This window comes from Talpa occidentalis, unplaced genomic scaffold (genome assembly GCF_014898055.3).
Source record: "Talpa occidentalis isolate TD23 unplaced genomic scaffold, MPIMG_talOcc4v2.1 talOcc4.3, whole genome shotgun sequence".
NCBI lineage: Eukaryota > Metazoa > Chordata > Mammalia > Eulipotyphla > Talpidae > Talpa > Talpa occidentalis.
The window spans coordinates 30,045,297-30,060,594 of NW_023603184.1; the positions used below are offsets into that span (position 1 = coordinate 30,045,297).

At 35.5% G+C, this 15,298-nt stretch overlaps 1 protein-coding gene across 1 annotated transcript in view; it reads right to left on the bottom strand.

The window, feature by feature from the left end:
* Positions 1-2,335: 2,335 nt before the first annotated feature.
* The window catches only part of COPB1 (COPI coat complex subunit beta 1), a 31,284-nt gene continuing 18,321 nt past the window's right edge, over positions 2,336-15,298 (bottom strand). Inside the window, exons 13-22 of the mRNA XM_037522703.2 lie at positions 14,515-14,675; positions 13,496-13,616; positions 10,768-10,995; positions 10,447-10,626; positions 7,991-8,135; positions 6,575-6,694; positions 4,903-5,048; positions 4,204-4,293; positions 3,133-3,288; positions 2,336-2,674 (exon numbers count right to left, since the gene is read on the bottom strand). Of these exons, the coding sequence (XP_037378600.1) occupies positions 2,615-2,674; positions 3,133-3,288; positions 4,204-4,293; positions 4,903-5,048; positions 6,575-6,694; positions 7,991-8,135; positions 10,447-10,626; positions 10,768-10,995; positions 13,496-13,616; positions 14,515-14,675 (1,407 nt within the window). The 3' untranslated portion in view covers positions 2,336-2,614. The remainder of the gene's footprint in view (positions 2,675-3,132; positions 3,289-4,203; positions 4,294-4,902; positions 5,049-6,574; positions 6,695-7,990; positions 8,136-10,446; positions 10,627-10,767; positions 10,996-13,495; positions 13,617-14,514; positions 14,676-15,298) is intronic.

Below are 15,298 nucleotides of genomic sequence, written 5' to 3' on the forward strand. Positions count from 1 at the left end.
TGTCATGACATTTGTGAAATGCAAGAGCCATTTAATTTTCCGGTACACGTTAACCAGAGAACAAGTATTTATTCATTTAATACATTTATATATTAAGTCCTCAGTGATGTCTTCTAATGTTAGCAGCCATAATCATTACATGTATGTATATATGTATATTATAGATGTATATATGTATAATATATGTATATCTTAAACAGCTTCTCTAAACAGTGCTGCTGTTCAACTTAGTTTCCATTTATTATACACACTAAACTAATAAACTGTTAACGAAGTAACTTGCCTAATGTAGTAGATATCTAACAACTGCATGACCTTTCTCTTTATTCTTTTTTTTTTTGGTGGGACCCTCGCCCGTGGCTGGGGATCGAACTGGCGCTGCAGAGGCTGTGGGCAGCCTTGCAACCCAGCGCTCAACCACTGCGCCACCAGGGGAGGCCCTCTCTTTGTTCTCTTAATTTATGAATTTAAGAAAATGGCAATGTTGAGCCAATTTGATTCCAACAAAAATGGCCTGATTTGTTAGACAGGCAATTTTCTAAGTATCAAGTGATAAATTCAGGACATACAGAGGCATAATTTTTTGATATTTTAAATATAATACTGGTTGATTTTGAATACAAAACCAAAATCTTTAAGATGCTCAGTTACTTTTCCTGTCCCTTTATATTGTCAGGAGGTATTCTATGAAAAATCCCTTAGTCAAGATTAAGATATGTTGGGTTAAACCAAACTAATCTACTTTGTTTACAAAAGCATTTCTCCATCTTTAGTAATGTGCAAAGAGAATCCCGAGCAGAATGCATCTTTCCCAACTTTACTTGACAATGGAACCCTTTTTCCTCCTCGAATATCTGATGGCATCTAAGGATGTGAATGTTCAATAGAACAGAGTTTGGAAATGATAATCTAATCCCAATGAAGTTGCATTAGTTCCTATGCTCTCATCATGAATCTCCAGTCCATGACTCAATGCATCAAAAAGATCCCTTTTTCTGGCATTCATAGTTTCTTTCCCACTGGGTAGCCACTGATTTTGCTTTGAGATCTCAGTACTCTGGAACCTAAATGTCCTCTAGTTTGTCTTGATTAAAAAAGCAAGTGGCTTCAAAGTTAATCAGACAAGCTATTAATTTCCTCATACTACTACCAAATCATTCCATTCTCACTCAAGTGTTGAAACAGATACTGTTTTCACTCTTGGGCCTCCCTGGTGGCGCAGCGGTTGAGCGCTGGGTTGCGAAGCTGCCCGCGGCCTCTGCGGCGCCGGTTCGTTCCCCGGCTGCTCCCCGGCTGCTCCCCGGCTGCTCCCCGGCTGCTCCCCAGCCACCAGAGGAGGGTCCCACATGGCGCGCAGACCTCTCCTGCCGCCCGCTGCTCCCCTCAGCAGTGTGCTTCGGTCCTTCTGCCTGCTCTGCTCCCTGCTCTGGCTCTGGTGAATTCTCTCACCCTCCCGCGCTTCTGACTGTACCCAGTGCTTGTATAAATAAATAAATGAATAAATAAATAAATAAATCTTTAAAAAAAAAAAAAAAAAAAAAAAGAAACAGATACTGTTTTCACTCTTTTACAGACCTTATCTAGATAAATATCTGACTATAGCCTGAAACCTATCTGGAAGAGAAAAGTATGGTAATTTAATGTTCAAACTTGGCTGGAAGATCAGACTACTTCAAACATCTCCAAAGATGACCAGGGGCACACAATCAGACCCCAAGGAATTGAGCTCAGAAAGGCATATGGAATCAAGTGTGAGGTGATGTTGCCCAATCTAGTATAAAGTGAGGAAGATGGTAGAAGTGAATAAGGCAGCTAGGTAACCTGGAAACAGCAGCTTTTTGAATCATCTGGAGTTGAAGTCCTCCAATGCAGCCTCAGTAATTGACTGGAACAAATTTAACTGCTAACATACGGGAAAAAATACCCAAAGCTAAAAGTGAATGATTAAAAAATATCTATACTGGATTATATACTTTTCATGATTCAGGATAATTAAGAACAGTATGTTTATTTCAGCCAGGGCTCATAATACTTCTTTAAACTGAAGCTAGATCCGTATCCTCAAGTCATTTGATAATTTCTCTTTGGAGGTAATTTTCAGGAAAAAGTCTTTCAGAAACGATAAGACACTTTTAGAGATACTGATTTTGTAATATTAAATAAGTAAAAAATATCAATAAAGCAAATTAAGGTCTCCCATATCATCTCATATCACTGAATTTGTAAATTCTCTTAAATTTGTAATTGAAATCTATAACCCAGTAAAAGAAATCCAGGGCTACATAACTAAAATTATGTAATTATACATTTATTTATAAAATAACAAAAGATTTAGGAATAGATCTGTTTATTGTACTGTGAAAATGTTCCTGGTACATTTGAAAAACATTATATACTTATGACAGCATTCAGAACTGTTAAGACAAAAGACAAACTATAATTTTAAACTCAATCTTGATTTAAGGGAAAGGCTATAAATTACTGGCTGGAATGCATTCAGCATGAACTCAGATTCTATATAACGTAAAGCATGAAAGAGTACAAAAGATGTTGAAGTCCAATAAGCCCATATCTAAATTTTAACTGTAAAGCTGCAAGGACTTTTTGTTTTTTCTTATATACTGTTTGTCTTCTGAGACAAGTTTATTTTATCTCCGAGACTTAAGGCCATTCCCTGTGAAAGAAGAATAAAGATGTTTGTACTTATTGAAATGATTTATGATCAGTAATTATTCCATCTTAACCAAGCCCCTAATCAATGTTACTACATCAACAATGAACCAGGGATATACAAAACAGATCCACCAAAACTTTACATGGTTAAAAAAACTTGCTACAGTATAGTCACTAATTTGTAGCTTCAATTTCAAAAAACTCTAGAGAACCCATTCACAAACACCCCATGAGAATAAATCTGGTTTTAAGCAAAAAAATCTAAAATGATAGACATAAAACATGGGCCATATTAATGAAACTAAAGTAGTATTTCTACTCAGAGAATACTATTGTTATATATAAGTAGATATGCATAAAACAGTAGCATGACAAAGGATACTACATATAGAAGCAATTCTTACTCTTTTTGTTCAGGTCAGAGATTATCTCAAAAAAAAAAAAAAAGGTAATTGTTACCTGACTCTTTGCACGAATTCTTATGTGGCCTGTAACAGGAGCCTCTGGTCCCTGTTGAATTGGCTTCTCAATGCTGACATTTGCAAGCGCATCTTCTCCAAATATGGAACGAGCATAGAGGTTGGCTGCCATAAAGCCACAGTAACCAGAAAGAGCCTGGAAGAAATTTATCATAAATCCAATAAAGAACTACACTTAAGCAAGAGCAAATAGCACAAGGATTATTTGAAACAGTACTTAATATGTAGTGGTAATTACATGACTATGAACTTATCAATCAATACTCATAGAACCATAGATTCAAAATTTGTGATTTTTACTGCGTATGTATTTACTGGGTATATATTTGTATTTATATAGTCTCTTATTTACCTTGAGTTGTTTGCTTCTCATACAAATCTTAAGTTCCGTGAAGGAAGAGACTATTTTCATTTTGTTCACTACTGTGTAACCAATAGTAACCAATACCTCACAACGTATCCAGCATATAATATTTGTTTGACTACTCACTAGACTCAGCATTTGTTGAATAAACTGATATAATCAGGAACCAAAACCTACTTGTCTGGCAGCACTTTTATTATAACAGCAAAAATTTCATAAAGAAATTCCTTAGAGCCTTAGCTTCATTTTATGATCTCTTTTCTCATAAATACACAAACATAGCAGAAAACCAGATTATACCAACAATTCTGTATTTGAGCAGATACATTCTGACCTACAATCAGAGACATCAGAAGAGTTTATGGACATTTTATAATGCAGCGTCACAAATGATTCTGGAATAAGCCTTTAGCTAAAGGGTAGAGGACTGAGAAGAAGAAAGTATTTTGACTCTTCAATTGGGTCATGTACTAGGAACAAGCAAGCTGGTATATTTTAATAGAAAGAGATAAGCAGATTTAATTCAGACATTCCATAGAATAACTTCTTTTTGTTAGTCCACAGTGACACTACTTTTCTCATACAGAACAATAAATACACTCAAGGAAATACGAGAAAGCAAAGAATCTACCATACTACTATTTGTCAAATCTTTTTGACTTTTAAAATTTGTCAGCCACATCTTACCTTCTCTGGAGTAAGGCATTTCATATTGGTTGATTTTAATATATGTTGTAAATATTCATTTAAATCAATTATATTTGTGTTAACTGTCACCTGTACAAAGGGAGACAAAAGAGAAAGAGATTATAATTCTTACAATCAGAAACTTGAAAATTTCTTATCTTGGGGTTGAGAAAACAATCATTCATTTGTAATATCAGAAGCTCCCTCCAACTATTTAGGGGAAAAGTTGGACAACAAAAAAGTAAATGACATCTACAAATACAACACATTGCAGGATGCATCACAACATTTAGACATAGGTAACTTCATGAAGATTAATATGCTGCATAAACCATTTCTAATAGAAGTTAAGGCTCAATGGAACAAAATTCCTCAACAGGAGGCAAGTGTCTTTGCAAAGTCATTTTTTGGGTATTGTATTCAATGGTGAATTATTATTCACACAGAATGAATGAAATATTGTCTAAAATGTCTTGACTGATCAGATTAATTATGGAACTGTTACTTTTAATTAATTTACAAGGGCAACTTACCAAACTACTTGCATGATTTCCAGTAAATGTTAATATGCAAGAACAGATATTGAAAGACTTTGTGGATCTAACACCTTTTTTAGTGGGATTAATTTTATCTGAAAACTACTCAGCAACAGCCAAAAAAGAAAGAAAGAAAATTCAAGGAAATCTTGCAAGGACTAACTTTGTTTTCCCATTCAAATTCGGCCCACATCTGACGGAATTCAGCATCAGTGCAAGTTGCAGGCTGGATATAATCCATTATGTCAATGTGAATATCACTGAGAACCACACAATTTCTGTCACTTGCTGCTCCAGAGACATCATAAACTGTAATACACATACAAAGAAAGACTGCAAACCACCACAGGCAATTTTTAATTTTAAAAGTTTTAATGTTTCTAAATAATAATTACGGTATTAGTAAATATTTGTATGATACTTATTATATACTGGACTATTCTAGATGCTTTATAAATATTAGTTGTTTAATACTCCCATTAATCCTATGTTACAATATCTTCCTCTTACACATGAGGAAAAAAAAAAGAGAAATTTTTAATAAATTTCAAGTGGTTCAAGTCAGAGGTGATAAGCGGTGGTGATAGGGCCAATGATTCAAGCTCAGTGAGAACTTTGTCTCTTCCATAGTAGAAAGGCATAACCTGATTGGAACCTACCTATTCATCTGGTCTTCTCTTGACATTTCCCCACCCTATCTACTTTCAGAGAAAACTGAGATTACAAAGAATTATGTTCCTTTCATTTTTAGAACCTAAAAACATCTAAAAATAAATGTTTCTCTGAATTCACTTGCTTTTTTTTTTTTTTAAGATTTATTTATGCATACAAGAACCGGGGTACAGGCCAGATGCATGTGAGGGTGAGAGGATTCACCAGAGACAGAGTGGGGAACAGAACAGTCAGACCGACTGAAATATACTGCTGAGGGGAGCAGCGGGTGAGATAGGAGAGGTCTGCAGCGCCCTGTGGGACCCTCCCAGCTGGCCGGGATGGAACCAGAGCTGCAGAGGCTGCCGAAAGCCTCACAGCACTGTGCTCAACCACCTGCGCCAACAGGGGAGGCCCCCCATCATAGACGTCTTTTATAACATGTATGTATTTCCCATACCTGTTTTTCCTTACTCAGCTTAAGCTATCTAAGGACAGAGCTCTTGTTTTGTTTTCCCCCATAGTAACCCCATCCGTATCACAGAAATTGAAATAAAAAACAAAACCAAAAAAAAAAAAACCAAACCAAAAAACAACTTATTGACTGAATGCCTTTCTACCAGATAATCCCTAAGTCTGAAATACCCTTCAGTGCCCAGCAGTGAGTGCCTCTACCAAGTTTTAGACTCAGTTCAAATGTAATCCTTTGGTACCTTACCCTCCTCTCCCTTTTTTTTTTTAAAAAGACATATTTATTTATTTATACAAGCACTGGGTACAGTCAGAAGCGCGGGAGGGTGAGAGAATTCACCAGAGCCAGAGCCGAACAGGCAGAATGATGAAGTACACTGCTGATACCCTCCTCTACTTTTTAACAACCTCCTGTTTTAGCATTCCCCACAACCCCCTCCCAAAGCACACAGTATATAAACTATATTATTACACTGTATTATAATTTCTGTATATTTTCACTTGTATCCTCTTTTTGCTTGACAGTTTCTTGAGGACAGTGACTCTAGCTGGTTCATTTCTGAACATCCAGAACTATAGTAGGTGCTCCATAAATAATGAATAATGAATGAATGCATTCAGGTTCTGTCCTCAAGAAATGTCACATGGCCATTCAATAGAGAAATACTTTAATAAAAATTTTCAAACATCACATGCTGTCAAACAATTCTTACCTATATTACCAAAGATTATTCCATTTTCTGTTGATGCTACTTTGACATTAGCTTTAATATTTGCAAAATCATGAGGAGCAAGAGTCAAAGGAGATGGCTTTTCCACAAGTTTCAGATCTCCTGAAAAAGAAAGTTTAGACATCATTAAAAACATACATATTAAGCTCTGAAATCATGAAGTGTTAAAATAAATGCACTTCCTAGTTTCTAGCAAAACAAGAGATTATATTCAAATATTATGAGGACTAAAATAATTAACTATTATTCATTCCAATAGGCACATTTTTATTTTAAAAGATAACAGACTTCTCAGAATAATTCTATGTTTAATTCATATATATGTGGGTACTTGGATGTACCATTTTATTTTAATGAATGAATGCAAACTTTTCAAAAAAAAAGTAAGCCTTAAATACTCTACTACAAAAAAAAGATGAAACAATCTGCAGAAAGATTTTTAAATTCTCAGAAAGACAATTCTTTATATAGGTATCAAACAATGTTGAGCATGATAGGGCAGAAGAGTACCCTTGATATCTTTCTTTTGCTATCTTATAAGGTCCTTAAGTTTTACTTAAGCCATATGAAATTTCCTAGGGGTACTATGTTGTTCCTACATATAAGCTGCTTTCCAACTAAACCCAGATGTAGAAGTGATTACAGAAAATGACTACTGTTTTTACTAAGAAGAAAAATGACACCTCACATTGATTTGACCACACATGGCACATATCAGTTAGGAAAATACTAAGGTAATTAAAATTTTACCTAAGTGAGCTACTTAATAAATTGGTAATTTAAATCTTATTTCTATCTAGAAAAACTGACATTTGATAGACTGAGTTCACTGAACATACTTGTATCTTATGTTCCAAGAGTCTAAGCATAAGAGTGAGTCACAGAGGTTCAGAAAATTGGAGTTGGAGATTAAATATTAAATGTAAAACTAAGCCTTGATTCAAAATGTCACAAGTAGAGTTCAAGAGAATTATTATACCAAAACTTGTGCACTTCTCTTTTTTTTTTTTTTAAATTTTTTTTTTTTTTAATAGAGGCATTTTTTTTTATTTATTTGTTTGTTTGTTTTGTTTATACATGCACTGGGTACAGTCAGAAGTGCGGGAGGGCGAGAGAATTCACCAGAGCCAGAGCGGAGAGCAGAGCAGGCAGAAAGACCGAAGCACACTGCTGAGGGGAGCAGCGGGCGGCAGGAGAGGTCTGCGCACCATGCGGGACCCTCCTCCGGTGGCCGGGGAGCAGCCGGGGATCGAACCGGTGCCGCAGAGGTCGCCGGCAGCTTCGCAACCCAGCGCTCAACCACTGCGCCACCGGGGAGGCCCCATGCACTTCTCTTAATAATCTGTCAGAGAGATGTACAATGTCACAATATCATTTCTTTATGATAAGTTTCCTCACCTAGAGTAGCTAACTCTAATGTGCAGTTCTGCAAAGTATCACTGGTTTGGTTCACAACAAGTACATCCAGGACAATATCATATTGGTTGACATGAACATAAGCTTCTGCATATACAGGATCTGAGAAACCTGTCAACTGAGTGACCTGTCAAACAAAATAAAGAAATAATCAAATGAGAACATTCAACCAAACATATCCTAGTCAAATGGATAAATCTGTTAAGATAATTAACAGGCGTACTTAGGCTAGACAAATCATTTTGGAATAAGTATATAATAAAATTTTTTTGTAATGGAGACATGATAGTTGAAATTGGACATCAGAAATAACAGGTCCTAGAGTTTATAGTAGCAGAAAAATGTTAAATATGCTTAGCAAGTATGTTAAACATTATTTCAACTTAGGAACTGAACATATTTAGATACATTTTCAGTTAAATACTCAGCACCTAAACTCATTAGCTGATCTCTATAATTTAGGAATCAAATAAAATTTAGATAATGTGGTAGTCCCTACTACCCAACCTCAAGAACTAAATGGATCAAATAGCAGTAATGCTTATGAAACTACAGAGAAAAACGCCGGTGCTTAAAAAAAAAAAAATTTTAAGATCACCCAAATACAGCACTTTAAAAACAAGTCATTAAAAAACACAGAAAACAAGAAAAAAACACTGTGAGTACAACAAAAGTACAAACTTTTGTGCATCAAGGACATATCAACAGAGTGAAAAGGTAACCTACAGAATGGGAGGAAATACCTGTACATCTTACATCTACAAGGAACTTTATCCAGAATATACAGAGAACTCTTGTAACTCAACACACTCATGTAAATACACAAAACAGCTAAAATGAAAAATGAGCCAAGGACAGATTAGATATTTCTCCAAACAAGATCTATATCTAAGAAGCAGATGAAAAGATGCTCGACATCACTAATCATTAGGGAAATAAAAATCAAACTCCTCAGGAAGGCAATTTAAAAAAAACCTGAAAAACCATAACCATAAAATAAGTGTTGGCAAGGATGTGGAGAAATTGGAACTCTTATGGCCTGATTGCTGGAATATAAAATGGGGTAAAATGGTACAGCATCTTCAAAATATAAGGCAGAATTACTATATGATTCAGAAATTCCAAAAGAAATGAAAACAGAGACTTGAACACATATTTGTAGATTCACAGTCAAAACAGCATTACACATAACAGCCAAAGGTGGAAGCAACCAAAATGACAATTGGCAGATGAGTGGGTAAACAAAATGTGGCATATATTCACAATGGAGTATTACTCAGCCTCAAAAAGGAAGGAAATTCTAACACAGGCTACAACATGGATGAACCTTGAAACATTAAGCTCAATGAAATAAGCCAGTCACAAAAAGGACAAATACTATATGATTCCATTAATATAGGTACCTGAAACAGTCAAATTCATAGAAATAGAAAGTAGAATGGTGGCTGCCAGGGGCTGGGGGAGAGGAGAATGGGGAGTTGTTGTTCAATGGGTATGATTTGTTTAATAGATATAAGTATATTTAATGGCTATGAGTAATGTTTCTTTTTCAAAATAAAAAAGTTCTAGGGATGCACTGTGACACAATAATGTGAATGCACTAATGCCACTGAACTATATACAAGTAAAAATGGGTAAGATGGTAAATTTTATGGCATGTAAATTTTTTTTTTAAAGATTATTTATTTATTTATACAAGCACTGGGACAGTCAGAAGCGTGGGAGGGTGTGAGAATTCACCAGAGCCAGAGCAGGGAACAGAACAAGCAGACTGACGAAATACACTGCTGAGGGGAGCAGTGGGCACGGCAGGAGAGGTCTGCGCGCCATGTGGGACCCTCGCCGGGGGCTGGGGATCGAACCGGCACTGCAAAGGATGCGGGCAACTTTGCAGCCCAGCGCTCAACTGCTGCGCCACCAGGGGAGGCCCTGGCATGTAAATTTTGCCACAATTTTTCAAAACAAATTTTAAAGATTTGTAAATTTGTGTATTTGAAAAGGAGAATCATTTTCCTAAAAAAAAATCCTAATGGATCTCAATATGAATACAGAAATGGAGTTGCTGTGTTTAAAGTAGCAGGGGACAGGAGAAACTCAGGTCAGAGTCTGGGGAAATAGGCCAGAGCCCTTCCTTTTAAAAGGCAGTCAAACTTGAAGGATCTCCCAGCTCTATGTATTAGTTTATGATTCCAATTCAACTAGAACAAGTTATAAACTCTTCTATGGGATTTACCATGCTATCATATAGAAAGGTAGTTTGTCAGCTTCTGAGTTTCATTTTGTGTTTAATGAATAAATCTATCACTCACAGTGACTTCACAAAACTTATTCTGTATAACTATTTTTCTTTTGAAAAAAGTGGGACCAGCACTTTCTGATTATTACCTTGTTAAGTAGCCAATTTAATTAACTTACCAGTGTATTTGGCATTTTGTTACCTTGTTTAGTTTAGATGCTAGGGGATCTGCTGCCTCTTTCCTCTGTGTATTACCCATCGCTGCCAGCAAACTCAGCTGAAACTGATCTTCTTTGCAGTTCATTTCATTCTTAGCAGTTAGTTGCATGAAGGAAATAGGGTCATCAGGCTGTACTGTCACATTCCTCTTTTCAGATTCTTTCTGTGTTGAGAAAGCAATACATATGTTTCTTTTTAATATGGAAAAAAGTTATCTTACAAAAAATACATAGGGCTGAAAAAAAAAATCAAAACTTTTTTAAACCTTCAAAGCACATTTATGGCTTTGTCATATATACCTTACCTTTTGGGATAATTTTTCTTCTTCAAGTTTAGCGGATAACATGTGAGAAAGCGATTGTCTGCATTCCTTATTGAAAATGTCATTCATTAAAGGTGAACATTCTGACAAGACCTTGAGACACAGGGAAATTCGATCTACATCATCATCTGTAATTGGCTTCTTAGGGAGAGAGGATTTTCCCAAATGAAGGATAGTGGCCATGAGCAGCATAGCCTCAGCAACAAAAGACTAGGAAAATAAAGAAATCGGTTATTTATTATGTCATGATTTTCCAATTTATTATAGCATATAATCCAAGAAATGAATCTAAACTTTCATTTATTTGAGTAAGATTTCAAATCCTTTAGATTTTATCTTCATATCTTTTCACACTAACCCTTAACTCACAAACAGTAACGGCTTTCATCAAAACTCTTTAAGATACCACCATAACAAATGTCAACCACACACAACAGCGCCTCCACAAGGTCGAGAATTAAAAGTTGTACTTTGGACCTCCCTGGTGGTAAGGGGTTAAAGACAGGGCTATCAAGCTGTTAGCTTGGGAACAACCCACATGGTGCAGCAGACTTCTCCTGTCTCCCCAGCTGCTCCTCTCAGCAGTGTACTTCAGTAGATCTGCCTATTCTGCTCCCCACTCTGCCTCTGGTGAATCCTCTCACCCTCTGCACCTCTGATCTACACCCCAGTTCTTGTATGTATAAATAAATAAATCTTTCAAAAAAAACAAAAAAACAAAACAGTAATGGCTTTTTAGCCACCATTATATTTTTAAAATTCTAATTACAGAAAAGTAAAAGAATGACAGACTTCATCAACTGTTAACATTTTACCATATTTGTTTTCTTATTGTGCATATATGTGTATATATGAAGAAATAATGGCTGAAGGGCCTCCCTGGTGGTGCAAAGGGTTAAGTCTTACCGCAGCCACTGCAGCACGCATTCGATCTCCAGCCAGGGAGGTGACTCAACATGGCACAGCAGACCTTTCCTTTCTTGCCCATTGCTCCCCTCAGCAGTGCATTTCAGTAGATCTGCCTGTTCTGCTCCCCACTCTGTCTCTAGTAAATCCTCTCACTCCCCTCACCTCTGGCCTGCACCCCAGCTCTTGTATGCATAAATAAATAAATCTTTAAAAAAAAAAAAAGAATAGCTGATTGCCCTGTAACAAGGACTGAACAAATATATAATGGTCCACAGAGTGTACAAAGTAAATTATTGCTCATAAATTAAAATTGGTAAGATAATGCACTTTGCAAATTACCTGGCCCTCTAATCTCTGTGACTCTTTATGATGGAAGTGAAAAAAAAAATTCTTTGAAAATCCCAAATCTAAATTTAATGTATAATTACATGGAGGCTTTACAAAGGAATCAAATGGATTATCACACAGTTAATTAAAAATTATGATTATGATGATTAGGAAGGGTTTAGACTAACACCAGAAAATATCTGTTATAACATTAAATAAGCTACAGTACTGTAAAACACAGAATGATCGTTACTAAGGGAAAAAAGTTTTTAACAGATAAAAACCAACATAAACTCTAGCGAAAGGAAGAATTTCTGTTATTGTATCTGGTAATGTAATTCTAACTTTTAATATTTTAACAAGATTTATACTAGAGTAACCATGAGTAATTTTTTTCCAATAGTTCCTCTTTTACTCAAATATAAACATTCACAATTCTATCAGATTTTTCTTTTTAAATACAGCAAAGTAAAGTATTTTCAGGCAAATGAAAGCTGAGAGAATTCATCACATGCAGACTTCATTATGAGAATGCAGATCTTTGTAAGAATGCAAATTCTTTAGGCAGTAATAAAAGATGGAAAGCTGAACTTGCACAAAGGAATGAAAAGTACAATAGATGGTAAATATAAGACATTTTCTCATAAAAATATCTTTAAAAAATTTACAAAGTGTAAACAAAAACATCAGAATATTATTCAGCCTTAAAAAGGAAAGAAATTCTGACACTTTCTATCATATAAATGAACCTTGACGACATTACGCTAAGTCAAATAAACCAGTAATAAAAAGACAAATAGAATGTTCTCATTTTTATGAAGCACCTAGAATAGACAAATTTGTAGAGGAAGAAAGTGGAATGGTAGCTGCCAAGGAGGGTGAATTAGGGCATTACTGTGTATAGGTTCAGCTTGGGATAATGAAAAAGCAACGGAGATGTGCTTTTGTATGTTTAGACAATAATGTAAATGCACTTAATGCCACTGAACTGGACATTTTTATTTATTTATTTATTTAAAGATTTATTTATTTATGGATACAAGAACTGGGGTACAGGCCACAGGATTGTGAGAGGATTCACCAGAGACAGAGTGGGAAACACAACAGGCAGATCTACTGAAATACACTGCTGAGGGGAGCAGAGGGCGAGGCAGGAGAAGTCTGCTACACCATGTGGGTTGCTCCCTGGCCGATGGGGATCGAACTCATGTGGCAGTGGCTTCAAATAGCTTCATAGGTTGTGACTTAACCCCTTGCGCCACCGCGGAGGCCCTGAACTGGACACTTTTAAATGATTAATGATAAATGATAAATTTTATGTTATGTCTATTTTACCATGAAGGAAAAATGCAAAAAAAAAAAAAGCTGTTTCGTGAAAGGAACTTTAGCATTCACTTTTGTGTTCCATTGTTCAGTACATATAGTAGGCACCCAATCTTCATCTGTTGGGTAAATGTAAAATACATTAGCTTACATTTTGCTTTTTCTTTTCCTGAACCAAAGCCACATAGCGCAAGGCAATTTTGGTCAGGGTTGTAGCAAGGGAGGCAGCAACAAAGAAATCTCCATCCAGAAGAAATCCTCTCAGAGGAGGTCTGCAAATAAAAGAAGGAAAATGAAATCCACCAATTTCTTAAGCAGCATGAAGTTTTTATAAAAATGTTTCAAATAAGTCCATTCAACACTCTCACTGTTACTCTTCAATGATACGGACTTCAATTAGCTCTCTCTTTAGCTCTCAGAATGAAAGACAAAGAAAACATGGCTTTAAAACTTATCTCTAAATGATGCAAGAGCCAACTGAATATGGAAGAGAAAATGGTTAAGAGTATAAGTACTACAGTCAATGGCTACATTCAAATCCCAGTTCATCTATTTATTTGTTGTGACACCTTGATAAGTTACAAAACTCGCTAAGCCTCAAATTCCTCTTCAGTAAAATGGGAATTGTAGTACATGTTATTTCAAAGGGCCGTTGTCAGATTGAATGAGACAAACTACTTATTAGCAAATATCACCACAGTAAGCTATCATTAAAAGATGTTTTAAATCATTTAGGCACTATTTTCATCATGCCCACCACAGAAATAGAGAGGAAAATAAGGGGGGAAAATTTTATTCCATTAATTAGAATCAGAAAATCTGCAAAATGTTTCCCAAATGTTAATAGATAACAAAACTAAAATATCATCAAAGCTACCACTATTTAGCATGTTCTATGTGAGTAAAATAATTTTAGTTTCAATAGTACAGTTATTTCAGTGAAAACAACTAAAAGGAGCAGAGGAAGGCTCAGATGTGTAGAAAATCAACACAATTCCTGGGGGAATAATTTAAAACATCTTTCTCTTTTCATATACCTTAAATGGCAAAGATTTCCATTTTGTTCAGTAAAGCAAATGAGTAAAGAAAAAAAAAATCAGTTGACTATTCTATACACAGAAATAATAATAAAAGAAGTATATCTGATAGGCTACAGGTGCTGCAAATTACCTTTCTTCCTCTTTCTTGGTGGGTCTAGAACTGCTAAGGGCACTCTGAGTTGCATAGGTACCCATCTCAGTTACCAATTTCTGAACTGGCCCCACAGTTATTTCTTCTTCAGGTTTTAATTCACCAGCTTCTTTCTTTATTTCGGACTCTACAATTGGGATCTAAAAATCAATTGGAAACATCAACTTAGTCAAGAGCCAGCATGATCATATTTAAATAGACAACGTATTTCCCAATGAGATTTTTGGAACTTGAAACTCTGTTTTCAATTTTCTTTCCTTCTCAGAATAATATAGTGGGAAGAAGACAGGATTTGAAATTGAATGCCACTTACCAGTTATATGGTTTGGGGCATGTTAATTAAATGACTTGAGGCTCAACTTCTTAATCTGTTACATGGAAATCTTAATTCTCTTAATACAAGTTACTTAATAGGAAAATGTTTAGGACAGTGCATAACACAAAATAGATGCTAATTCTAATTTCCCTTCCTCCGTTCCTTCCTTGAAATACTAACCTAAAATAGTACTCATCCTTCTAAAATGAAATAAATTTGACTTGTTTGTACAAAATAAGTCCTCGACTACCTATTTTTTTCAAACAATGACTATTATGTATTTATTCCTCAATACCAGCCTATCAGCTAATTTAAGTGCTTCAAGAGCCTTCAATCATCTATTTCATTTTCTTCATTTTATAGAAGAAAAATCTATGTGAAGTCATGATAAGGAACTTATATCAAGGTCCCAGAGTTAATGATCGTCTGAAACAACACTAGAATCTA